This window comes from Fusarium sambucinum, chromosome I, assembly GCF_050947815.1.
Source record: "Fusarium sambucinum isolate potato_lamoka chromosome I, whole genome shotgun sequence".
Classification (NCBI taxonomy): Eukaryota; Fungi; Ascomycota; class Sordariomycetes; order Hypocreales; family Nectriaceae; genus Fusarium; species Fusarium sambucinum.
In genome coordinates, this window is record NC_139294.1 from 7,443,292 (window position 1) to 7,468,848 (window position 25,557).

The following is a 25,557-nucleotide window of genomic DNA, read 5'->3' on the forward strand; positions in this document are numbered from 1 at the left end:
CCCTGAACAAAGCCACTATTGAGGACCTGTCGACGTACGTATTACCGCGCGGGATTGTTAATGCAGCATTGTGTAACCTTGTGGCAATCCCACCCTATCGCCGAGTTGCATCATTGTATAAATGATAGTGCCTCAACCGCAATTGAAGTCTTTTAAAGAAACCAGGATAATTCTCACCTTCATTTCGCCTTGTACATCGATTTAAATCCATTGTTAAAATGCGGTCTTCTTTGCTGTCCATTGCCTACTTGGCTACGTCTGCCTTGGGCTACGACCAGCTTCTTGGTTTCAACGCTAAAGTGGAAACTGAAACTAGATCACTCGACGAGATCTACAAGGCAGCGCTCAAAGAAGGAGGCACAGTCACTCTTTGGCATGGCGGAGATGCGGTCAACCAGCAGGCTGGGCTTAAGGAAGCTTTCGAAAAGCGATTTCCCGGTATGGAACTTAACGTCACCGTTGATTTATCCAAATACCACGATGCCAAAATAGACCAACAACTTGCTTCCGGTGGAAAGGCTGTCTACGTCGACAGCGTCATTCTCCAGACCTTGCACGACTATCCTCGTTGGGCGCAAGAGGGTGCGTTACTCAACTACGCACCCAAGGGCTTTGATCAAATCGACGACGCATTCAAGGATAGCACAGCTTATTGGTACGGCGTCTATATCTTTTACTGGTCTTCTGGGTGGAACACCAAGAAGCTCGCAGGAATTAAGGCACCCATCGAGTATCCCGACTTTCTTCGCCCTGAGTTCAAGAACAAGCTTGTTCTGACTTATCCCAATGACGATGATGCAGTTCTCTACGCCTTCCATCTCATGTGAGTACTGTGATCAAATCTGTGCCGATACGAACTGACGATTGTCAAGTATGCAACAGTATGGCGTTTCTTGGTTTGAAGGTCTCCTCAAGCAGAACCCTCGATGGGTTCGTGGCTCAGCAACACCCCAGAGTATCGCTGAAGGCGCCAACTACACTCAAGCCGCCTTTTTCGCTACTGGTGGAGGCTTTCAGAATGCCAAGCCTATGAACTTTTCGCATCCCAAGAAGGGCAAGTATGTGTCTTGGTCGCAGACCGCTGGCATTCTCAAGGACGCACCTCATCCCGAGGGAGCCAAGCTCCTCCACAACTTCATCCTCAGCCCCGAGTATCAGAAGGCTATGGGTACCTGGTCCGTTCGCCGCGACATCCCTACTCCCGAGGGCTACCCTGATCTTGCCAACGAGACTGCTACCAACCCTGCCGAATTTGCGCGATTCATGGCTGATCGAGCCTCGGTTGAGAGACTTCGTTTCTGGTTTGAGGCTCGTATCGGTTCAGCTCAAGGTGTTGATCCTATTCACGACCCCATCAACATGCAGTAGGCAGAGATGGGTAACGGTGCTTAGAACTTAGCACAGGGGTAAGCCGGTGCGGTGTTTCTCTTCTTATCATGCTATGAACAGTATTTCAGTATTGACTGTTAGAAAAGCATGAGTATTTTTGTAAATAAAATTCGAATAGTACCTAGGAATGTAGTATATATTACAATATGGTGATTCAAGATAACCTGTCGAAACTCTTGGGCCTACCCGGGACTGTCGAAAGTGAAATGCCATGACCAAGAGAAATTACCCCGCACAATTGGCCCTTGGGGAGATTAGAATTGGTCTAGAATCTCCAGCTCCAGTTCCACTTCTTGGTATCTTATCACGATAACCAGCGACATGCGACAGTTCATGATGTTAATGATCTACCTAGGTACTTATGAACTCACCTCAAATATTGCTGTATGCATGTCTATACAACAAATCCGTTATCATCATTATCCCTTTCCATCTGCCGAAATCCGAACACCATCAACTTATTGGGAATCTACAGCCGACAACTAGATAAGCTGCCTAGTTTAGCGTTCCAGACAATCAAGTCAACCCCTCGGGGAAATACGAAACATGGCCTATCTCCGCAGATTGGGGTTGGAATCCAAACCCCTTTTGGAAAGAACATGCGACAATGTGTCCGGGGGCAAACTAAAGAAGCGTCAATACCAAAGTCTGGGGACGCGTAGTTGAGACTTAAAGATGGTCCATCTCCCATCTTGTTCTCAATTGTCTTTGCTTCTCCAGATCAATTGATTCAATGGACGACACACGCAAGATGGACTCGTCCAAACGAGATGACGATAATCACGACACCAAGTCCGTCACCCAATCCACACCTATCAACGCCTCAGGTCACGTCCAAGAGCTACCTCAAAACTTTACCCTCCTTTCCCTTGCAGGCGTCGGTCTCGTTGTCGGCAATGTCTGGCCCGCGATTGGCGGCTCCATCCTTGTCGCCATCTTCAACGGCGGCCCGCCTGGTGTCTTATACGAATTCATCGCCGTGTCAATATTCTACTGGACCGTAGCCGCCAGTGTCGCAGAACTCGCAAGCGCCATTCCTTCATCTGCTGGCGTATATCACTGGGCGTCTGTTGCCCCAGGTCCACGATGGGGACGCGTTCTGGGTTTTTACGCAGGGTGGTGGAATTATCTCGCTTGGTGTCTCGGATGCGCTAGTATGTCGAGTATCCTTGCGAACACGCTCGTGCAGATGTATGCTTTGAACCATGATGGGTTCGTGGCTGAGTCATGGCATGTTTTCATCACATATATTATCACGACCTGGCTTTCATGTGCGGCTGTTTGTCTGTGGAACAGTGCCATGCCAGCTTTGAACAAGCTCGGTGTCTTCATTATCCTCGCTGGCTTCATCATCACGGTCATCACTGTCACGGCTATGCCTGGTACTGGAGGTCGTCCGCCGCATGCCAGCTCGGCATTTGTATGGAAGGATTGGACAGCTGATATTGGATATCCGGATGGCTTCGTCTTCGTGGCGGGTATGCTCAACGGCGCGTACAGTGTTGGATCAGTCCATGCTACAACGCAGTTAGCTGAGGAGATCCCCAACCCCAGCCGCAATGTTCCCATTGCCATCTTATTCCAAGTGGCGACTGGCTTTATCACTGGACTTTGCTATCTCATCGCCATCATGTACGCCATCAATGACTACGACGCGCTTTTCGAATCTGCGTATCCCATTGCCGAGATTTATCGTCAAGCAACTGGTTCTGCGGCTGGTGCTACGGGCTTGTTATCATTGGTTATGATTTGCATTGCCTTGACAGTTGTCGGACTGTACATCACTTGCGGACGAACACTTTGGGCTCTTGCCCGTGATGGCGCGACTCCTTTCCCGGCAGTATTCGGTCACGTCCAAGAATCTCTTGACATGCCTCTCTGGTCCACCATCGCCACGGCGGTCTTGGTATCTGTCCTAGGTGCCATCTACGTAGGAAGCACAACAGCTTTCAATGCTTTTGTGGGAACATTCATCCTGCTCTGCAGTTGTTCATTCCTTTGCTGCATCCTGCCTAACCTACTCAGCGGACGCAAGAATATCACCTACGGACCTTTTAGAATGCATGGAATTTGGGGCTTTATTGTCAACGGTATTGCTTGTGCTTATCTTCTTATCTGGAGTGTTATCTACTGCTTTCCTTATTCTTTACCCACTACACCACAGAGTATGAATTACACATGCGTGATTTGGGGCGGTTTGACATTTTTAGTTAGTGTTTGGTGGTTTGCGAGTGCAAGGAAAGGATACAAGGGGCCTACGACAACAGGAAGTGTTGTTTCCGGGGTAGCTGTTGGTTCGGCTTGATGTGTTTGTTAGTTCTGGTGGCAATAATTGATTCGTGTCTTTACTTGAAATTCTGCAACTGCACATAATCCGATGAGCGTCCATCTGTTTCATTTCAAAAATCGCCTCATTTCTTTTTATCTGCTGTTTCTGATGCGTGGCATATTCGCAGCCTGCAAGAACAACATCAAGGCGAAAAATTCATTCGAACCTATCATATATCAACTGTGCATGTCTTCTCCTCTCGTTTGGATATCCAATCTTAGTCATCTGTCCCATTTAACAAGGCGAGACAAGACCAGGTTCAGGACTGGTTGGCCTCAAAAAAAAGGCGGACTTTTGGGTCTATGTATTCTGTGCAAAATCATATGAGGAAATGCATTGTGACTGTGATGGACATTACATTACAGTAGGCTAGGCAAAAAAATGATTTTATGCACACGCGTAACATAGGAAGGAATTTTGATGAGATCGAGGCCACGCTTTGCATTTGCAGCGCTTATCGAAGGAACAATGTGTAGGTAGGTACACGATCTTTGCGGATCATGTTATGGAGTTTGATGTACACTAGGCCATGCACTGACCACGAGATAGATGAATTGTTGATTGTCGATTTCCTCGATGAATCTAGAATCCAATGCTGTTTGTCAGGCTTTGCTCGGGTTTCCGTTTGCCTTGGAAACATGGATAAACCAGACAATTCCATACTTGGGTCCCACACGGACAAGGAATACGCTTGAAATTCGTTGCCGTCAGAACCTTTGTGCTGCCTTTGTGGCAAGGTATTCTCAATTGATAGCTGGCAGGCAATGAGTAATACCGACAACACCTCAGCTTACTATGGATATCCTACGCCGCCTCAAAGAACAACAACATTCGAGGCCATGGGTTTTTCATGGATATGGGAGCACAAAGAGACAGTCAGGCATTTTTGATGGAAAACTCGGGATACCAAAGCCTTGGTTAAGGGTTCAGAGGAGGTTGGGCATAGTCGATCTGAAACCCCGCAAACGGGGTCTGACGGTTGAAGCGCCGAGATTGATTGATAGCGATACGGTAGTTGGCGGTGATCAGCGTTTCCACTGCTCAAACGCGAATAGCCTCAGTTTTTTGTGAGGCGGCCATGGATGAGACCATTTCTTGGCCAGCCACAATGAGTTGGACTGGGCTGGGTTATGCAATGAGTCAGAAAAAGCCTCAATCCAACTCATCACTATTTATTACTCATAACCCTCGTGTCCTCAAAACGTACGCTGTCTACTATCCAAGCATTTCCTTTTGTACTTTGCCTCACTGAACTGTCGGTTTCTTCTCCTCCCCAGCTACAGCCAGTGACTAGACTAGGAATTTTTACCCATTTTTGTGACCCTTCTCGAACGAATCGGAAACCCCCACATAAACGTTGCAGCCCGACCCGACATAAACGCCTAAAATGGCCTCAAAAGCTACAGGGACTCCCCTGTAAGTCTAGGAGCCCAAGCTGCTGATCTTTTTTGTGATTTTGACTGGATGCCTTGATTTTAACGATTGGGCATGATGAAATTGAGTTTTGTGGGGGAGAAGGATGGACTGATAGAAGGTCAATAGACAAGCAGACAGGGAACAAGAACAAGATTATCACGAAAAAAAAAAAGACACAAAATAGAAAGGAAAAGAAAAAAAAAAAGCAAACGAAAAATAGAAATAGGGCAGAAATAAGCGAATTTTCAGTGGCACAAATGTAACGCACAACGTATGTACGTGCTCTCTCGTGATTTTGGTCGTGCTTTGTTGTACACGTAAGACACACAGCGGTATGGAGTCGTGCATTTCTTTTTATCCTCTTTTCTCCCCTCTCGTGCAGAACAGAGGTTATCGCCTAGTCCTCCGGTGAACGAGGCTCCTAGCACCTGCACAGACGTCTTCCACTTCGGCCTTGTTTCGACAGCGGAGGTGCCGGGATCCCCATTCCCCTGCAGAGGGGTCACTACCCGGGGAATGATTCCCTTCAACCACGCCTGTCCACATGGCCAGACAGTCCAAGTCTTAGACTCTTTTTGTCAACTGTCAAAGCTTCACCTGTGCAGTAGTCTCACCCCGCTGACTCTGGGGGGTCCATTATCCATAATGTGCATGGCCCAAGAGGCCAATCGAGCCCTTGCAGCATGTCGGGTCACCTTTCTCACATACCAAAATAGACTAGGGCCTCTTTTTTCCCTTTCTCTCCCGTTCTACCGTCCAAGGATCATGCTTCTCTCGTCATGGGCACAGCCGATTTGGTACTTATTGGTCCAGCTGTTCAACTGCAGGCCAGACCAGGCCTGCTCGTGCCCAATCCAATGTGGTATTTTCCAATGTGGTTGGTAGTGGGCCAAAGTCACTGATAACCCTTGTTGGAATTGGGTTGGGCTTGGCTTGGCTCGGGCTCTTCCACCCCGGCTCTTGTAGATCCAAGGCGAAAAAGAGGTTTCGAGGTGCCTCGAACAAAACTGGCGGCTATACACCTTATTCCCAGCCCGAGCTGAATTCTCTTCCCTTTTTCTTTCTTCCTCTTTTTCTTCTCTCTAGAGATAGCTCAACACAAAACATTAATCAATTGAAAGCGAGGCCTCTTGTGTCCTCTATTTCTTATTTTCATTTATCTATCTTGTCCACCCTCGACCCTCTTCACCGCCCGTCGATCACATCACACACGGACCCTGGTACCGTACCGTCTCAGTATAGTGCCCACGAACCCCACGAAACTACAGAAAGAATATACACACGACCGAGACAACGAGAGAAACTCAACTCTCCATCACCGAATAATTCCCTTCAACACATCTACACACACAACACATCACAGAACAGTCTCATTTCAATATGAGGAAATCATCACAGAAGACGGCTACAAAGCCGGCCCCATCACGTCGGCCTTTCGACCCAATTTCACAATATGAACAGCAACGCCAGCAAGAGACTGCCATGGCCCTCACCATCCGGGGCAACCCACCCAGGAACTCGTCAGACGAGAACACAAGGAACCCAAGGACCAGCTCGACTGCCCTCACACGAAACCGATCAGTCTCCCGTCCACCATCAACTCGTCGACCAGACGATGATGGCCTATCCACCGTCTCAGAAGCCACCACAGCACCATCAGAGGTGTCTACCGTCTCTTCAGCCAGTGACGTCTCCTCAGTGTCACCACCACCACCCGTGAACCGACGACAACACTCTGGACCAGGCTTCATGTTCCAACCACCTCAGCTTCGTTTCAGATCCAGCCATGACACACGATCACCAGAGCCCTCACCCAGAGCCTCATACATGTCCGATGAGAACTGGGACTCTGCCTCTGAACTAGGATGGGGAAGTTCATCCAACGTCTCCGTCTCCACAAGGGCCACCACCGTCATGAGTGAGAGTGAGGATGACTACTCTAAGACACCTACCCGATCTCGATCTATTGTGCGACAGACAGGTGCCCTTTCCACACAGCAGTCTCGTCCTACTGAGAAGCGAGTTGAGTTTGAGACAGACAGCCAGCTTGAGAGAACATCTGGACGACAGGTTGAGCGCCAGCAAGAGAGGACCAAGGAGCGATCACAAAGCCGTGGTAGAACATTCCACATTCACATTGAGCCTACCGCCCAACAACAGCAGCCTCTCATCCCACAGCAACCAGCACAGCAACAACAACAGCAGATCACTACTCAGCAACCCCAGCAACAGAGCACACAGCAAACCATCACCCAACCACAGAATGGTGCTGTTATTCATGCTACCACGACTACTACTTCGTCGTCGTCCACCTACACTCAGCACCCTGCTGGGATGACTCAGCAGCCTCTCATTCCTCAACAGCCTCTCATTCCAGCACAACCCGTCATGTACACTGCTCAGCCCATCAGCCCTCCCATTGTGCAGCCTGTCGTGCAGCCAACATTCCAACAGCCTCTCATTCCTCAACAGCCACAGACTGTCCCTACTCCTCAACGCATCCCAGAGGAGCGTCAACTTCCCCAGCCTGAGCGTCCTCCTTCCCGACCAAGGGCTCGCTCACGCCATGATCTGGAAGAGACCATGACTGCTGAGCTTGAGAGCCTCCGCAAGGAGCTCAGGACGCTCAAGGAGAAGCAGAAGGAGACACACAAGGACCTCAGCGACGCTCGGTACAGACTCTCCAACATGCAGACCGACAAGGATGAGCTCCGAGAAGAGAGGAACAAGGCACAGGCCACACGGGACAGACTTGTTACTGAGTTTGAGGAGCAGACCCGTCTACTTGAGAGGACGAGGACGCGACTTGATGAGCAGCGCCGCACCCTGGAGCGATTTGAGAAGGACCGCGACATCTCAATTGACAAGGTCAAGAAGGATCGCGATCACGTGCTCGACAGGTTCAAGTATGAGCGTGACCAAGCCATCAAGAATGTCGACAAGTTCAAGCGAGAACGGGACCAGGCTGTGGAACAGGCTCAGAAGGATCTCGACTCCACCATCTCCAAGTCCAAGAAGGAGCGTGACCAAGAGTTGCAGCGACTTCAGCGTGAGCGCGATGAGATGGTCTCTCGTATCAAGCGTGAGCGTGACTCTGTTGTCGACAAGCTCCAGAGAGAGCGTGACCACACTGCTGAGAAGGCCAAGAAGGATCTCGACATGGCTATTTCCAGGTCCAAGAAGGAGCGTGACTCGGCTATTGCCAAGCTCCAAAAGGAAAGGGATCAGGCTATCGAGCAGGTCAAGAGAGAGAAGGATCAGATCATCAACCAGGCTCAGAAGGAGCGCGACATGATTGTTTCTAAGCTTACTCTTGAGCGTGACGAGCTTATCAAGACTGAGGCTGCCTTTAGCGGCAGGGTCAAGGAGCTTGAGGAACATCTCATCAAGCATCGCGAGCTCAAGGCTGCTCTCGAGAGGAACTACGAGGACCTCAAGAGGAACAGCCTGGAAGTGACCCAGAACAACAACAAGTTCGAGGCCAAGTCTATCAACTTGGAGCGTGAGCTTGAGGACATCAAGGCTATCCGCAAGTCTCAAGAGACCGCCTATGTTGCTCGCATCGCCACCATGGAGATCTCCCAGGAGTCGATGCAGTTCCGCGTTAGCAACATGGAGCAGGACCTCGTTGACAAGTCCAAGGAGCTGGGAGAGTTGACAGTGGCTCGTGACCGCTACCAGCTGGAGAGTGAGAATTCCAAGAACCAGGTTGATTCTCTCAGCAAGGACAAGCTGGGCCTCGAGGAGGACAAGAAGAACCTTCAGCAGCAGATCAACGATCTCACAGGCGACAAGACGAGACTCCAGGAACAGCTCACCGGACTTGATACCGACAAGAAGGCTCTCGAGGTGCAAGTCACGACACTCCAGGCCACTATCGACGATCTGATGAAGGACAAGGAAGCTTGGGCGAAGGACACTGAGAGCAAGGAAGCCCAGATTGCTGGCCTTGACTCAGAGAATGGAGCCCTCAAGTCCCAGATCGAGTCCATTGCCAAGGAGAAGGAGGCCGTGGTCAAGGACATGGAGGAGGTGGAGAGCAAGAGGAGGAAGCTCAAGAAGAAGTACGAGCAGCTTCATGATGAGAGAGATGGATTGAGAGACCAGATGAGAGGCATGATACACACCCAGGACGACCAGTCAGCGCAAGTGCTGAGATTGTCTGTGGAGGTCTCAGGCTTGAGGTCCGAGAACATGGCCCTGAGATCCGATGCTGGTAGCGTTGTGTCGAGCTCTATCTCGTCAATCGGTAGCTCTATGAGCAGTATCAGCGACGTGACCAGTGTGGCCTCGGAAGCAACGGAGAAGGCTGAGCCTGCCAAGGTGCCGGAGCCTGTTTCTGTTGAGGATGTGCCTGAGACCATTGTCGAGGACGTCATCATTGTTGAGGAGGAGACGACAGTACCTGAAGGAGAGGGTCCTCCTGCAGACTCTCCTCCCGCACCAGAGGGCGACCCTGCTCCTGAACCCGAGGCTGTAGCTGCCCCTGCACCCGAGCCCGTAGAAGCTCAACCTGAGGTTGAAGTGGCTGTCGAGGAAAAGGTTGAAGTTATAGTTGAGGAGAAGGCCGCAGATCCAACTCCTGAGCCAGCAGCCCCCGAGCCTGAAGCAGCGCCTGCTCCTCCAGCCTTGGCAGTGGAGAACACTGAGCTCAAGGAGAAACTCACTACCGCCGAGGAAGCTGTTACTGCCATGACAACAAAGCACGACGACCTCACTATCAAGTTCGAAGCCACGGCTGAGAACGCAGGCCGCCTTCAGCTTAGCGTTGACATGCTTACTGCCGAACGTGATGAGATTACACAGAAGCTCACCACGCTGCAAGAAGAGGCTACCGCCCTCCAGCAGAAGGCCGATGAGGTCACTACCGACCGCGACGATCTCAAGACCAGGCTGACTGCCGCTGAGGAGCAGATCGCCGCTCTCATCGCCGAACGGGACGAGCTGAACAAGAAGCTCGAGACCGCTGAGCGTGAGGCTGTGATTCTCAACGCACTGAGGACCGAGAACAACAATCTCATGAAGAAGCTTGACGATGCCAAGAAGGCTCAGAAGGCTGCTGCATCCAAGGTGAACTCCCTCGAGACTCAGATTGCCGCACTGGTGGCTCAGATCAACAACGGTGGCGGTGCTCCCAGAGCGAGCTCCAAGGGAAGGAAGTCTATCAAGGATCCCAAGCGGGCACAAGAGCTTGTCATCGTGAGGGATCCTCGGGAAAAGGGACTGTAAGTTGAACTCCTTTGATGAATCTCATGATGATTATTTACTAATAGTTTACAGGAGCTCTATCGTGCGCAGGCGAAACCTTGACTCGGCTGTTTCGAGGTCGGGGTCTCGGTCTGACGGATCTGCGGATTCGTGACTAGTTGAATGGCTCAAGGATGTCCTCCAAATTGAGAGAACTGACATCTAATTACAACAACAACCATTACAACAACAACCATTACAACAACATAACAACTATAACAACATATAACGACATGGCCTAATTATCCATCTCTGACAGAGATTGGCCATGTTCAACAAAAAAACACAACACGACTTTGACCTACTCTCGATATAAAGATGGGTCAAGTCAAAACAACACGATCTTGTACTGTATCTCTATACCAAGAACAGTCAAGGCCGGCATTCATTTGAAACCATTTCCTTTGTCATCTTTCCTTTCAACACTCGTTTGTCACTTTTCATTGAGTCTGGGTGGTATATTTGTTTTGGATCTTGGAGGTTGTTTGAGTAGCAAGCGGGTATAGCATGTAGAACGGTTTTTCAAAAGACGAGACGAGCGACGCGATATTTGTAACAAGAGTATATGGGTATATGGACACATCTGATTTAGATAAGAGATGGAATCTGGTATTTATTGCGAAGGATCATAATAGGTATTTGATAGTTCTGGAATAAAGATAAATTGAATGGATTGTCTTCAAATTGTGAGCCTCGACTGTCCAGTTTGTGGTCTTTACTGTGCTGTGTATCCTCCATCAACCGGCAGACATACCCCAGTAATCCACCTTGCCTCTTGACTCGCGAGGAAGATGGCTGCCCCCACAAGGTCCTGTGGTGTACCTGTTCCATGCAGTGGGTGCTTCGCTCGAATGCTTTCCTTGTCATGTATCTTGATGGTGTCGGCGAAGATGGCTGTCTCAGTATCTACATAACCGCATTAGTAAGCAGCATTGCATTGTAGAAGGGCATTCACATACAGCCAGGGCAGATGGCGTTGCAGTGGATACCGTCTTTTGCGTAGTCCAATGCAACAGACCGAGTCAGGTTCGACACTGCTCCCTTAGAAGCAGCATAAGAAGCTTTTCCATTAGCTAACCACTACCTTCAGCCCAGGGTGTACTTACGGATGGTGTATCCTCCAACTACACCAAAGATGGATGAGATATTTATGATCCACCCACGATCACCAGATTCATTTGTCTTCTGTTTTAACATCTGAGCAATAGCATACTTGCTGGTCAAGAAGATTGATTTTAGGTTGACAGCCATGGTTAGATCCCACCACTCCTCTGGAGTTTCGTGAATTCGGCATGGTGTCTTGCCTGCCTCGATCGAGATGCCCGCGTTGTTGACCAATCTGTACCCTGTCAACATGCCTGTATTCTCACCACATCATGAGTGTGACAACTTACACATCCACTCGGCCAAACTGAATCACTGTTCTAGTGACGAGTTCCTCCACAGCAGTACTTTTGCTAACATCTGTCTGCACAAAAATGGCTTTGCCACCCTTATGTCTGATCAGTTCATCGGTGCTTATCTCTTCTTCGCCATTCAATTGTGCGCGTGCATCCTGTTGCAGATCTGCGCAGACGAGCAGGGCTCCTTCATGTGAGTAGCCCAGTGCTATAGAGCGGCCAAGGCCAGATGAGGAGCCTGTCACGATGCAGACTTTGTCTTTGAGTCGTGTCCCAAGTGTCGATGTGCTCATGATTGATAAAGAAGTTTGATGGTGGTTAAATATGCTTGAACTCTGTTGGTATTTATGCAGATAACTCAAGGTCTGGGAACATCGGAAAGAATGCCGTTATGAGATGCATATTTGAAATGAGGCCCGACGAGTACATGAAATGGGAGATAGTGGGTTCCGATATTGAGTTGGGCGTTACAGTGCTGATCCGTAAACGGGCATCAAGGCGAATGTAACTAAAATGACTAAAATTAGGCAACTGAAATATGTTCCCCAGGACTGAGGCAATCAAGCCGAGCAACAATGCCTTTCTCTGATTATGAAATCTACCGTCGTATGACTTGTCAGAGTTACTCAATATCACTTGTGAAGAATGCCAAACATGGAGGTCAGTACGACTGAGATAGTCTCTTTTTCTTTTTACATTGCGGAAGCTGTCATTGATCCAAATCCAGTGAGGCAGGTTGCATAATCAGCGCCACTGATCTGATGCTCAACAGAAACACATATTAGATCAGACTTTGAGATTATGTGGCCCAAGGGGTCACTAATATTTTCAACTGGTCCTTTCCAGTCTATTAATTTGCGATTCGCCCACCTGTTCAATTCAATATATGGTTTCATGTTTGGATGTGCGCCTCTCCAAGTGACTGCAATTTCTTGGAAGTAGTCTACCGTAATATTCCATCAAATTGGTCGAGGTGAGTAAGCCGACTAAGGCACGTCACAGGGCCTTGCCGTGTTAATCACTTCTATATATTATCTAGCCCAGATACTAAAGGAAAGAGAGGATATTATTGATTTGCTCAAGTCTCAAGTTGCCGTACCCATACCCCGCTGTGGCTTTCTTAGTCGTCTTACTTTTCTCGACCAATTTGACGGAATATTACGGTAGTCTACCAAGCCGGGGTTTTTGTACTTGATAAGCGCTGAAGTTGTTTCAACATGGACACTGTGACTCCACTTTTAGCGCTCGGTTCTGTGAGTGTGATATTGGGTAGGCCTAGCCTGTATACAATTACTCTGAAACAACCCAGAACCAACAACCAACAACCAACAGTGAATGCCAATTTAAACCTACGTCACTCAATCCCACCACCCTCTTTCAAACTCTCACTCGACATCATCTCGCACTGCCATACAACTCTCCCAAAATGGCCTCTAGTCCTAGCTCACCTTGCGGTTCTGACATTCAGGAGCAGAGGTGGAACGAGTATTGGTCGGCTCAGCTCAAGAAGCTTCCTGTATTGCCTAGTCCAAGACCTCGCGCCCTGACACCAGACCTGTCTCTTGAGTCTGGGGCCATTTCAGCACCGACATCACGTTACCAAGGGTCTTCCTTCTGGTTCAAAGTTCCACCTAATATTCGAAGAGACATCCTTCGCCTGGCCTTTGGTGATACACGTCTTCACCTGTTTATCGACTGCGACTATCCTGATGTCCCTCATGAGCCTTCTCAGAATTTTCATTGTGACATTGCTCGCGGACCTCTAGATGATAAAAAAAGGGCAAAGCGTCGTATCAAGCGCCTTGTAGATGAGGCACAGCCACAAAAATGGCAATGGTGGGGTTCAAGATGCCATCGCGTTCATCCTAGTGATGCTGGGAACCTGGGACCCATGACACGATGTGGCTCTCAAGGCCCATGGGCTGACTACTGCCGGAATGGTGGGAGTGCAGAAATCTGTGAAGCCTGGAGACGCCAAGATGGTCCGTCAGCATGCCACATAGGAGTAATGGGATGGCTATTATCCTGTCGCCAAAAGTAAGATGTCTCATCCCTTCCTACCTTTCCACTACCCGCACTAACGAAGATCTATAGCTATATCGAAACTATAGATATACTCTACTCCACCAACACTTTGATCTTGGAAGATACATGCGTGCTTAAACATCTCCCGAAATTACTACTGCCTCAGAGACTTGAGCTAGTGACATCACTAGAGATCACCTGGCCATTGAGATCCTGCAAAACGCCCGACTCAGGAGAATTTTGGGAAGAACTGAATGTCCAAAGTTTCGACTTCTTGTTGAATCTTGCCTCGCCTTCCCAGTTCCCCGGCCTTCGTCGTCTTTACGTTTATCTTCCCTTGGAACACTATCATGAGCTATTTCATGGCGATCGGTTTGATCATATGGGCATAATCTTGCAACGCTTGGATCTGTTTGTGCAAGACATGACTCATCTGATAGAATGCTCATTTGCGTTACCCAGTCAACTTTTTGAAACAATATTCGACGATGCAAAAGAAGCCGTCAGAAGAGTTCTAATGGGAATCAACGCAACGACACTACTGGACTCATATAGGCAGGTCTGGAGAGATACCAATGGCAATATGGCGACAATAAAGCTTCCTTGCCAGGATAGCTATCCATATCGTCCATATCACATACTCGAAGATGACGAGAGACCTATTGGCTACTGGATCCTAGAGGGATCAGACGAACCTGCACCATTCAGTAGGTTGGAGGAAGCGCGTCGGTGTGGTGGAATTTCGAGAAACTGGACTGAGACATGTATAGAGTAGTGCTGATTATCTAGCTGCTCTTTGCCAGGTTTTGATAGTTATGTACATCGTTAGATATACACTGTAGCCTCAAGTTAAACGGTTATCCTGTTCTTTTATAGTGCGAAAAAGGATAGTGGAAGTTCAAATTTCTTTTTCTTGGATAGAGGTTTTGGCATAGTTGGAAAGATAAAGGTTAATGCAAGATGTATCAATTACTATGGCGATGGCGTGAAACCAAAAGGAGATTGATGCATAAACTAAGTATGTATTTCAACAAACAATATGGCCAACGAAACAAATATTATACTTTCAACCTTAACTTCCTGTAACCTAATGAAGCAGCGAACTGATGATAACGGCTGACTTTCTAGGTGTGTGGTTTCTCTCTCTTGTTATAATTCTTATTCGGAAACCTGGCCTCGCCTCCGTGTGACCAATTCCACTCATCCAGATACCTGTAAACTGTTAACATGACTTCTATCGCGACACAGGCGATGATGGACTTACATGGCCAGGGCAAAAAAGGTCAAGGAATCGGCGTTCTTGATAGCAAATTCGGGACCACAGTGATTCTGATTGCGCTTGCCTTGACATTGTGCCAAGTTCATTACGTTTTGCAATCCATCTGCACATAAAGAATCTTTATCAATATACCTTTGCTATTAACCTTTAATGCTAGGGAAGGACTTACATGCAGCCACTCGTTCCCAGCCATTCCTTTCGGCGTCGCCCCAATCGATTGATCCATCAAGCGCTTGTTCAACACCATCAATACTCCATATGGTGTCACCGTACTTGGTTAAGGCGCATTGATCCAATATATCTGTTGAGAGTCAGTCCGTAACAACTTGGCGCAAATTGGAAGCATTTTACCTGGACGGGCTCTTTCACTAGGGTCTTTGATTTCAGCCCAACCACCGAACCAGTGGGTCAGTTCATGTAACATGGTGACAGGGAGAGTGTTCCGATGAGAATTGAGTGATTGAGTTTCAGAAATTCCAGTTTCTTTCAACTTCCTAGGCCACTTTCCCAATTTATACTCTGAGTCAAAAACCCTGTCACAGAAGACGATCAAATCGCGCGGCAAGAAGGCCTGTGCATGCTTCTCTTCGGTGCATATCAACGGCCCTGATGATTTGGTTTCTTCAAAGAAGTATCGATAGTCATAGACCCAAGCCCCAGCTTTGAACATATGCTTTTGAAATTCATGGTGTTCTTGGAGGTCGATCATGGGCTTCCAAGTCCATGTACCGGCTCCTTTCTCATCTCCGCACATTAGCTTGGGCTTGATGCCGTTTCTCTTGAATCGGCCGACGTAACCATGTTCGAAGTCATTTGTTGCCAACATCTTCGTCTTCATCATTTCGAAGAATTCTCGACATATGTTAGCTAAATGTTACATAAGTGCACGAACAACTTGCCAAGGACTTGTAGGAGGTAAGGCGACTCCTTAATTGGCACAAAACCAAGCATACTTTGGCAAGTTTTGTAAACTGTCGTGTGTCTGGTTTTGGACCGTTTATATCCCTCGGGATCCTTCCTTGGGTTGGGTAATCCGGTGCGCAGTAATTTGAGGGCTTCATGAGCTGCAGTCACCATTCCCAAAGAGTCTTCCATAGCATCTTTCATACTCTGGGCTTCTTCATCACAGCTCTTGTCAAGATCCCAGATGTTAAGAATATCAACTGAGTCGGTAGACGCTGCGGCAGCAGTCGTGGTTGTGCCAGATTCTTCAGCCATAGAAACATGAACGAAAAGTCCAACGATGGTCCAAACAAATGGAAACAACATGACGTCTTTGAGTAATGTTAGAGATATAAATGCCAAAGCTAAATGAGTATGGGAAGTACTAGATAAGAAGAATGTTGGGCAAAATTGATTTGAGAAAGAAAAAGCATTAAGGAGTACGATATATCTTTAGATATCGACGTACTTTTAAGTTTTGGAACGTAGAGTCGGAGAATTCACAAAAAGAAAGAAAATACGGGACAAGCGCAACAACTCCCTCCCTGATAATCTCAGGCCCTTCATCACTTGGCGTGTTGGTTGTTGGTTGTTGGTAGATATCCTTGCCCGTCTTAAATGTGACCTGATCAACCTTGCGAGAGGCAAGCACGAGCCCTGTAATCACAGGGATTTACCCGCTGAATAAAAACAAAAAGACGTGCCGTCTGTTTCATGTATGCGTGCTCCCATGAACTGGTAAATGCAAAAATACTCGAACCAACAGAGTTTCACTATAGCAAAAATGATTATGTTGAGATTGGTTAATTCAAGATGGTTGCACTACGCGTTACGCTTCTGGTAATCTCGGCGCTAGACTGGTGCAACGCATACGACATCAAATAAATTAAGAAAATAAAAATAAACTGTTGGTTGTCGGTTACATTGTGATCAGCTATATGTCAAAGTCAGGATAACTATGTCGACTCTGATGCCCCCAGGCTTTTCTTCCAAACCAGACCATTTATTCTTGTTTATTTACAACTTCCCTCACTGGAATAGCCCTTCCCGCCCATTCTTTACACTTCATTTCCATCATACACATTATCTATTAGTCATGTTTGCTGTTTGTAAATACGGCGTACTTATAATCGGCTTTGTAGCCGGACTTTCCCAGGCTGAACAAGGAGATAGACATATGTTGCTGCGCAGAGTTCCCCAAGTTCACGATCTACCTCGGCCCATCATACCAATCTCCAGCACTGTTCATACTGGTAATTCCAGTGTTGAGAATGGTACAAAAACTTTTACCGAGGGACATGCCACGGAAACTTTGTTCTCAGATAAAGAAACCTCCACTAATCTGGCGTTGACTACCGATCTAACAGCAACGAGGACTACAGAGTCCGGATCCCCTCTCGCCACTACAACGCCAAGTACACTAGTAACAAGAACAAAAGCCTCCAGTGATACCTTGGGCGTTACAGGTACCACTGAGGAAGCTATACAGACGTTCTTCCCATGTGTCATCCATGGTGGACCTGCAGTCGAAACACCATATTGCCAGTGTTCCACAACCGTCGATGGCCAGGGCTACTATGCCACTACCACTCTGGTTGATAACAAATGCCTTGCATACACGGAGTTCCCAGCAGAGATTACCTCTGCACCTCCATCGGGTCCTGTTACTGAAGCGCCTATCCAGGAGCCCATTACCACTACAACAGACGGGACAGTTTTGGTCTGGTCTGCTTACATACTGGAGTATATAAACATCGCAGGTATTACGAGAATTACACACTCAGTTGGTGTGGGCCAGCCCTCAACTGTCTCAACTCCCTTGCCATCCCAGACTGCAGTCGATAACGACGGTGGTGGTCAATGTGGAACTGCTGACAGTCTTTCCAAGCAAGGTTTGCGGGAGGCATGTGATCGAGCCATAGACCAGTTTTCAGACGATGTGGTTTATACCAGCTACGTTTCACGTTATAGCCGATTAAAGAAGGGCATCCTTATGACCGCATCGTTTGGTAAGGCGGCTTGTGTTGCCAAGTTCCAATGCGATGACTATGGGATTGGCATGACAGGATTTGACATCAAAGCAGCGTACGTTCAACCGGTTTTACGGTTGTTCTATTGACTAATTTGATCCTACAGACGTGAGAGTGCGAAGACGAATGATGGGGTTGGGATCTGTGGTCATGTCTATTTGTCCAATTCATGCGAAGTGATCATGGACTACTGCACAAACTGCAAAACTAGGGGTTAGATTTCGGCTCGGGAAATCTTGAGCATGAGCTTCACAATTACGCATTAACTGCGTGTAATAGGTTTTCTTCTACAGTATTATCATAAATGTCTCTGGCGCATCTATTCAAAGGCTCCGGTGGTTTCGTTGGAGGGGATAGATTTTTCCCCCTTCAAATTAGTTATTATCAGGAACCATCTATGTACAATACCAGTATCCAAACACTCCCTCTATTTTTACCTCGACGTATTATATAGGCCAGTCGCATTCGATATTAACCACCTGCTGCAATACGCTGATGTGTAATTTTCCGTGCTGTCAAAGTAAATATAAAATAAGAATGAAACCCTAGATTCAATAGTCTGTCAAACTATTAACACTAGCGTGGAGCTAGTTTAGCCCCAGACCGTTCTAACAATTTAACAAACAATTAAATAGGGGACGATAAACTGTGAAAATATCGATTTGTTCTTACAACCTCTTGTGTTCACTTGACTTGCGATACTTCAATCGCTTCCATTCGTTTAAAATCGTCCTTCTCGAAGATGGTTTCTCGATCCATTCTCGTTGTGGCGGCTGCCGCTATCAACTTCCTCGGAGCCGAAGCCGGCCCTTGTCGGCCCACTACTGCCACAAGCTTGGCAGAGAGTGAGACCTCGTCGGTTGTCGTACCTGTGTCTGAGTCTACAACTTTGACGACCTTGATCGAGACTACCCCCACGGCTGTGGCTGAGACTACATCGACTATCCCGGATGAAGTCACACCAACCACACTTGCTGCAAGCACCACGACTTCCGGAGCACCAAACTGCGTCGAAACTCAAGTTGTTTCCAACCCGGGCTTCGACGATAACAACGATATTTCGCCTTGGACGAGCAGTGGAAGCGTGACTGATAACGGCGCTTATTCCGCTCCCAATGCTGTGTAAGATACTCGATGGTGCTTGAAGTAGTATTGGTGATAGACGCTAATACCCAGCATAGGTCCTTTGGGTTCCAGAATGGTCAGGGTTCCAATCAGATCGCCCAGAATCTGCCAACCCTAGATGGCGATTATAGATTATCTTATCGATGGTCTGTACCTACCGTAGTTGGGCTCCAAGGATTTGGTTGTACCATCCAACCCAAGATCGGTAGCGACGTGCTTCCCGCCGCTAATCCTTATGAACTTTCAAGTTGGAATTTGGAGAGTGAGACCTGGTCTAGCGGAGGCACTTCTGTTGCAGGCGTTGCTATCTCGTTCCAAATTGATTGCTCTGGAGAATATGATGGCCTCACTATCCTTCTTGATGATGTTACCTTGACTCGAGACTGCAACGATGCAATTCGTGGAGAGTGATATAGATGAACAACGCCCATAATGGTAGCGGTTGCGAGTTTGAAGTTCTATACCGGATCTACTTTCTACCACAGCATCGTTCCCAGGATTACTCAAGCTTGTTCTTTATTTGTAATTTCAATTCTACGTTTCATCTTCAGAAAATTAATTCTACCTTTACCCCGGAGAGCTTTATTTAACATATAACTACATGTCTTTCGGCCACTCATCAACCAGTTTCGCCCTGTGAAACCTCGTGGTCCATCCTAAATCCCTCTCTACATCTTCCAACAACTTTAGAACCGCGTGTTGCTCTTCCTTTTTATGAAAGACTTGTCCTGCGACAAAAAGCGCCTGTACAGAATTGGCTCTCACCGGATCGCTTGGATCAGCGAGACTAATTCCACATATCTCCTTTGCGTAATAACGGACATCCTCTTGAATCTTCCTATACGAGTTTAACCGCGCTGAGACGGTTGAGCGGATAAACGTGGATTCTTGTGGTTGATTCACAAGTAATAGTATCATTGCCATGTGGTAGTTTTGCATAGTAGCAGCGCAGATCGGTAACTCGTACCATACCTGATCGAAAGTGGTAAAGCATGGTTGTGGTGGCAGGTCTTTTAATGAGTATTGTGTTCGGGCATACGGGATAAACGTCCGAGGAAGGCTCTCGTTCCACTTTCTGAATTCTGACATCAACATCTTCCAGCGCTCAAGTAGACGCTCCTGAGTCACCCCAACTGTAGGCCGCTGACCATGCGGCAGTGCGTAGTCTGTAGGATTTATGGCGTCGCCCGATGTGAGATGATTCGAAAGCTTGCCTATTAGCCAGGTCAATTCATTACTTTTAGTGTCTTCTTCTATATCGGCTGAGGTCCGAATGTCGGCCGAGCACAGCGGGCTGAAGGGCATCAGAGTACCGTCTTCAGTTGTGGCAAGACCTGCGTTTTGCCAGAGACGGACGTCCTTCAAGTCGAGCCGTGTCTGTGTTTGGCTGATAACTAATACTCGTGAGACACAACACATGATAAAGTGGAAAAGTTAGTCTTACATGCGCATAGTAAATCTTGCCTCGCCAAACTCCAGAGAATAGGCCCTTGGATGGCGGTTCTGGGAATGACTATCGGTGAGGGGGGATTCGAAGGATCTTCTGTTGACTTGAACAGCGGTAAGGCACTCAAGTGTGCTCTCCATGCTGTTCCAGGTGCATCCATAAGCTCGTAGATACATAGAATTGCTACAGCCGCTAGCATATCCTCTTTCTCACTGAGGTCATTCTCATAAGTCTGTAAATCCACTGCGCTTTTCAAATGATTGATGGCTTCGTCATAGTGCTTGGCAGATTCATAGCGCCAGTCATAAGACAACCAGAATGTGTCTCGGGGTATCGAGATGAAGGTTGATTGGGACTTGTTCTTCCCGATACGGTATAAATGCTTTGCGGCAATGGCACAAATGGCAGATTTGAGGGGGGGACTCGAAGCGGCTTTGACGGGGACTTTTCCAGAAAAGTAACACCCAGTATCGAATATGTCGAACCTTGTATGGTTAGGCTTCGAGATGTGTACTTGTATGCAGAGAACTCACCAAGTACCGGGACCTTGTTTGTAATGTTTTATGAGATGGAGCGTTGCCAGTCTTGAATCAACAGCATGCCTATCATGGTTAAGCGTCTCTTCTGGAACAGAGTTTTCGGAATACGATTCGTCATTAATGATTGGAGAATCCTGATCCCTCCAGAATCCAGATGCTGGATATGGCGTTTCCGAGGTTTCTTCTGCTGAGCTAGTGGCTCCAATTATCGTGTCGTCCCGCTCATCGTATGGATCCTCGATGTAGATGAAGTGAACTAGAAAGTCCTCATAAGCAACAAGCATAAGTTCAAGTCAACAAAATCAGACATACGCTCTTCGGGAACTTTAAGCCAAACATGATTGTCATCGAAAATGTGTTGACTATCACTCGAGCTAAAACTCAGGTCGCCATTCCTACTTTTCCCACCATCACCCTGGAAGGGGCGGAACACTGATCTTCTGGAGTAGCTACATGACCGTGAAGACTTGGTGCAGCCCCCACAAATTGGCTTGACTTCATCGCACTTCAATTTCCTGCTTCTGCACGTTTCACTGGGAACTCTCAATCAGCTTATCATTTGTGTTCGTGGCGAGGGAAATCTTACCAGCCTGAAAAAGAGCGCATTGCTTTCAAGTTGAGAAAGTGAAGCGAGAAATGCAATGAAACAAATGAGGTTGTTGAGCCGGAAAGTATATCAGGTCAACCCAGTTCAAATTTGTCGTCAGTGGATGAATTGTAATGTTTTGGAATGGAAATCAAGCCGAGGGAGCTAGTTCTAATGAAGTCATCAAGGCGAGGAGGGGAACGGCCTGTGGGGACACACACACACGAATACTACTACGTACAGACAAGATGTGACAGATTGATAAGTGGGGCATGAAGCGGACGCTGACGTTGGCTGATGCCGGGATCACTTCCGATACTATATATAACCTCAACTACACTCATTATCACCATTCAGAGACTACAAATCGACTTGGACATCTTTATCGTTTCTGTATTACTTCATTCAATAATGACCTCTCAATTCAATAAGGCATTCTCTGTATCTGGCAAAACTGCCATTATCACTGGAGCTGGTTCAGGTTAGTGCATTCAGGCAACTGTAACGGCAAGAGACTAACACATGTTAAGGAATCAACTTTGAATTTGCAAAGATTCTACTATCCAAGAACTGCAATGTTGCCATCGCAGATCTCTCCCTTCGACCAGAAGCCCAAGATCTAGTGTCCCAATACTCGTCATCCTCCTCACCACGGGCAGTCTTTGTCAAAACAGACGTAACATCATGGAAAGATCTGGAAAACGCTTTTAGACTGACTATCAAAGAATTCGGTGACTTTGACATCGTCTGTCCTGGCGCAGGTGTCTACGAGCCTACGTGGTCCAACTTTTGGCATCCGCCAGGTTCTCCTGAGGGCAAAGATGATCCAGAAGGTGATGGTTACAAATTGCTCGATATTAACCTCACCCATCCTATTCGGGCCACTCAAATGGCCATTTCCTACTGGTTGCATGGCCCCGGGGAAAAGGCATCACTTGAGAAACCAAAGCGGGTTATCCACATTTCTTCTATTGCCGCTCAAATCCCTGTCTTTAGAGCACCCATATATGGCGCGAGCAAATTTGGAATCACAGGCTTTGTTCGATGTCTAGGAAATCTTGAACAAGTCGGCATACGAGTCAACGCAGTCGCTCCTGGTGTGGTTCGAACGCCTCTATGGACAGAAGACACAGAAAAGATTAAGTACGTGAACGAGGCGCGAGATGCGTGGGTCACGCCTTACGAATGTGCAGAGGCGATGCTGGAATGTATGGAGAGTGAAAAGCATCCTGGAGGTACTATATTGGAGGTTGGGAAAGATAATACCCGCCAAGTTCAGGTTTTCAATGATCCAGGGCCAGATTTTAAGGATCCTACCAAGGGGTTCTCAACCAGTAATTCGGAGGAAGGGGATGCGAATGTTTGGCATTGGCTTGGTGAGAAGGACATTTGGGGTTACAAGTTGTGATTTAAAGTCGGTCAGTTTGATAGGAAGATGCCAAATATGGAATTAGTGAATCGTCAAATTGTCTCTGCCTCTTTAATGTTGCTGTGGGCAAGATGCCTTTTTCGCTTCGCTTTCATTCACCAATTATGACACATCCCTTGCATATCGTAGCGACGCCAATGCATGTGCGGATTACTAAATTCAGTAACTGACGGTAGTCAAGTGACATTGAATGTCTGAGTTGTTCTGGTTCCCCTCTCACGCCACAATTCTGCCTTGGTTCATTGCATACGGTACCCCACGCGAATGGAACCCCCGCTTGTTGTTGTCGGCTTATCTCGTTGTTTCGAAAGCCGAAGTTTATGTGAGACCCTTTCGGCCGAGATTTCCTAAATTTCTGAGAAAAGTGACGTACTTGTACCACCTCGGCTTGATTACTATTTTGAGTTGTTGAAAGTCGTCGATGTAATGGCTGCAAACAATGATCACGACAAATCCAGTAGATGGATTGATATGACGATAAGACTACACGTCAGGGTATAAATATAGTCGCCCTACTGGGCTGAATGAATATTCATTATAGTGTGTATCGCACGCACATCTCATTACTTCTTTACGAATCATCATGGCCCAGACAGATGTCCTCATTATCGGAGCTGGAATGTCAGGCATTGGTCTCGGCGTTCGTCTCGTTCAGAAATTCGGGACTAGAAACTTTGAGATTGTCGAAAAGAGCTCCGCCTTTGCCGGAACGTGGAATGTCAACAGTTACCCAGGCTGTGGATGTGATGTGAGTGAACTCATGCATGAAGGAAACCTCAATTGACCATGTAAACTAGGTGCCCTCGCATTTCTATTCCTACTCCTTCGCTCTTAATCCCAATTGGTCCCAGAAATATGCTTCGCAGCCTGAGATCGAGGCTTACTTTAAAGACGTTGCAAATAAGTATGATATCGGCAGACATGTGAGACTTAATTCGATCGTTGAGTCTGCCATATGGGATGAGCGGACCGGTGTTTGGGAAGTTTCTATTCGAGATCATGGAACATCCGAAGTCAGTACACGTCGCGCAAAGGTCCTTGTCTCGGCTGTTGGTGCGCTGTCCATTCCCAAGGAGTGCGATATTCCTGGTGCATCTGATTTCGAGGGACGTTTATTTCATACAGCAAAGTGGGATCATTCTTTCGATTGGCACAATAAAGACGTTGTTGTCATAGGTGAGTATATTCTAAACAATTAGTTTCGATCGCTGATCATCATAGGCAATGGCTGTAGCGCAACCCAAGTCCTCCCAGTTATTAGCTCCGGCGATACAGCTGTCAGAAAAGTAACACAATTTGCAAGACAAGCACACTGGCTATCCAAGCGTCTAAACCCTACTTACTCTGCTATCTTCAAGTGGACCATGCGATGGATTCCTTTCGCTATGCGAATTTATCGTGCTTGGCTGTACTATCAGAAAGAGAGGGATTTTGCAGGCTTCCATGTCACCAATGGGCTCAAGACACGATATAAGTGGACAGAGGAAACAGTTGAGTACATACGAAAGATGGCGCCTGATAGATATCTTGACTTCCTGATCCCAAAGACAGAGATAGGTTGTAAGAGGAGGGTAAATGATACTGACTATCTTGCTTGTTTGCACCGAGACAACGTCGAGCTGGTATACGACGACCCTATACAGAACATCGAGTCGAAGGGTGTCAGAACGAAATCCGGGAAGCTTGTGGCTGCTGATGCAATTGTCCTTGCTCATGGATTTGAGACTCAGACACCATTGTTTCCAATGAAGATATACGGGAAAGATGGAATTACCATCAAAGAACATGTCAGTCTTTGCCACATACATACTAACAAGATACTGACATGAGCAGTGGAATCGGGTCAGTGACGGGGCAGCCTCGTCATACTTCGGAACCTGTCTCTCGGGCTTTCCAAACTTCTTCATCATGATGGGTCCGAACACACTCAGCGGCCATCTATCGGTCATATACACCACCGAATGTCAATTCAACTTTACCTTGAGCGTCATTCGGCCTGTCCTTACAGGCAACGTAGACATCGTCGAAGTCACAACTGAAGCCGAAGAACAAGATATACATGATGTTCAGGAAAATGCAAAAGAATTAGTGTGGGCAACGGGATGTACATCTTGGTTCATCGACGAAAACACGGGGAGAAATACCATCATGTTCCCTGATTGGCAATTTAATTTCTGGTGGAGGAGTGTTTTTGTTAACTGGGACGATTTAGAGTATCGGAGGGTTCATGAGAAGAGACGTCGAGTGCCTCCACCCGGGTGGACATTGTGGCTAGCTATTTCTGGTTTGTTAGGTGTTTCGTCATATTTTGTACAAAAATTGAGGTCATAAAGGTTGGTTGTAACATGAAAGGTCAACCAGATAGTTTTTCGAG

General features: G+C 47.4%; 11 protein-coding genes across 11 annotated transcripts; 8 read left to right on the forward strand and 3 right to left on the reverse strand.

The window, feature by feature from the left end:
* Nucleotides 1–218: 218 nt before the first annotated feature.
* FSST1_005142 (ABC transporter substrate-binding protein) lies at nucleotides 219–1,368 on the forward strand (the record flags this gene model as incomplete). Its single annotated transcript, XM_083231389.1, has 2 exons — nucleotides 219–823; nucleotides 873–1,368. 2 exons carry the CDS (start codon nucleotides 219–221, stop codon nucleotides 1,366–1,368), a joined length of 1,101 nt encoding a protein of 366 aa, XP_083088572.1.
* A 772-nt stretch (nucleotides 1,369–2,140) lies between these two features.
* FSST1_005143 (amino acid/polyamine transporter I) lies at nucleotides 2,141–3,694 on the forward strand (the record flags this gene model as incomplete). Its single annotated transcript, XM_083231390.1, has 1 exon — nucleotides 2,141–3,694. One exon carries the CDS (start codon nucleotides 2,141–2,143, stop codon nucleotides 3,692–3,694), a length of 1,554 nt encoding a protein of 517 aa, XP_083088573.1.
* Nucleotides 3,695–6,514: 2,820 nt separating this feature from the next.
* FSST1_005144 (uncharacterized protein) lies at nucleotides 6,515–10,496 on the forward strand (the record flags this gene model as incomplete). Its single annotated transcript, XM_083231391.1, has 2 exons — nucleotides 6,515–10,359; nucleotides 10,415–10,496. 2 exons carry the CDS (start codon nucleotides 6,515–6,517, stop codon nucleotides 10,494–10,496), a joined length of 3,927 nt encoding a protein of 1,308 aa, XP_083088574.1.
* A 600-nt stretch (nucleotides 10,497–11,096) lies between these two features.
* On the reverse strand, nucleotides 11,097–12,074 carry FSST1_005145 (SDR family NAD(P)-dependent oxidoreductase; the record flags this gene model as incomplete). The annotated part of the gene is made up of 4 exons (XM_083231392.1): nucleotides 11,097–11,287; nucleotides 11,341–11,442; nucleotides 11,488–11,720; nucleotides 11,776–12,074. 4 exons carry the CDS (start codon nucleotides 12,072–12,074, stop codon nucleotides 11,097–11,099), a joined length of 825 nt encoding a protein of 274 aa, XP_083088575.1.
* Nucleotides 12,075–13,207: 1,133 nt separating this feature from the next.
* On the forward strand, nucleotides 13,208–14,581 carry FSST1_005146 (uncharacterized protein; the record flags this gene model as incomplete). The annotated part of the gene is made up of 2 exons (XM_083231393.1): nucleotides 13,208–13,818; nucleotides 13,876–14,581. 2 exons carry the CDS (start codon nucleotides 13,208–13,210, stop codon nucleotides 14,579–14,581), a joined length of 1,317 nt encoding a protein of 438 aa, XP_083088576.1.
* Nucleotides 14,582–14,930: 349 nt separating this feature from the next.
* On the reverse strand, nucleotides 14,931–16,354 carry FSST1_005147 (uncharacterized protein; the record flags this gene model as incomplete). The annotated part of the gene is made up of 5 exons (XM_083231394.1): nucleotides 14,931–15,018; nucleotides 15,071–15,188; nucleotides 15,255–15,386; nucleotides 15,437–15,937; nucleotides 16,039–16,354. The coding sequence occupies 5 exons, from the start codon at nucleotides 16,352–16,354 to the stop codon at nucleotides 14,931–14,933; spliced, it is 1,155 nt and encodes a 384-aa protein (XP_083088577.1).
* A 769-nt stretch (nucleotides 16,355–17,123) lies between these two features.
* On the forward strand, nucleotides 17,124–18,275 carry FSST1_005148 (uncharacterized protein; the record flags this gene model as incomplete). The annotated part of the gene is made up of 2 exons (XM_083231395.1): nucleotides 17,124–18,112; nucleotides 18,164–18,275. The coding sequence occupies 2 exons, from the start codon at nucleotides 17,124–17,126 to the stop codon at nucleotides 18,273–18,275; spliced, it is 1,101 nt and encodes a 366-aa protein (XP_083088578.1).
* Nucleotides 18,276–18,799: 524 nt separating this feature from the next.
* Nucleotides 18,800–19,593, forward strand: FSST1_005149 (uncharacterized protein; the record flags this gene model as incomplete). Its single annotated transcript, XM_083231396.1, has 2 exons — nucleotides 18,800–19,179; nucleotides 19,239–19,593. The coding sequence occupies 2 exons, from the start codon at nucleotides 18,800–18,802 to the stop codon at nucleotides 19,591–19,593; spliced, it is 735 nt and encodes a 244-aa protein (XP_083088579.1).
* A 186-nt stretch (nucleotides 19,594–19,779) lies between these two features.
* On the reverse strand, nucleotides 19,780–21,774 carry FSST1_005150 (uncharacterized protein; the record flags this gene model as incomplete). Its single annotated transcript, XM_083231397.1, has 5 exons — nucleotides 19,780–20,576; nucleotides 20,627–21,114; nucleotides 21,163–21,424; nucleotides 21,481–21,683; nucleotides 21,755–21,774. 5 exons carry the CDS (start codon nucleotides 21,772–21,774, stop codon nucleotides 19,780–19,782), a joined length of 1,770 nt encoding a protein of 589 aa, XP_083088580.1.
* Nucleotides 21,775–22,165: 391 nt separating this feature from the next.
* FSST1_005151 (uncharacterized protein) lies at nucleotides 22,166–23,162 on the forward strand (the record flags this gene model as incomplete). Its single annotated transcript, XM_083231399.1, has 2 exons — nucleotides 22,166–22,235; nucleotides 22,285–23,162. 2 exons carry the CDS (start codon nucleotides 22,166–22,168, stop codon nucleotides 23,160–23,162), a joined length of 948 nt encoding a protein of 315 aa, XP_083088581.1.
* Nucleotides 23,163–23,766: 604 nt separating this feature from the next.
* FSST1_005152 (flavin-containing monooxygenase) lies at nucleotides 23,767–25,514 on the forward strand (the record flags this gene model as incomplete). The annotated part of the gene is made up of 4 exons (XM_083231400.1): nucleotides 23,767–23,931; nucleotides 23,981–24,359; nucleotides 24,405–24,970; nucleotides 25,017–25,514. 4 exons carry the CDS (start codon nucleotides 23,767–23,769, stop codon nucleotides 25,512–25,514), a joined length of 1,608 nt encoding a protein of 535 aa, XP_083088582.1.
* Between the last annotated feature and the right edge of the window lie 43 nt (nucleotides 25,515–25,557).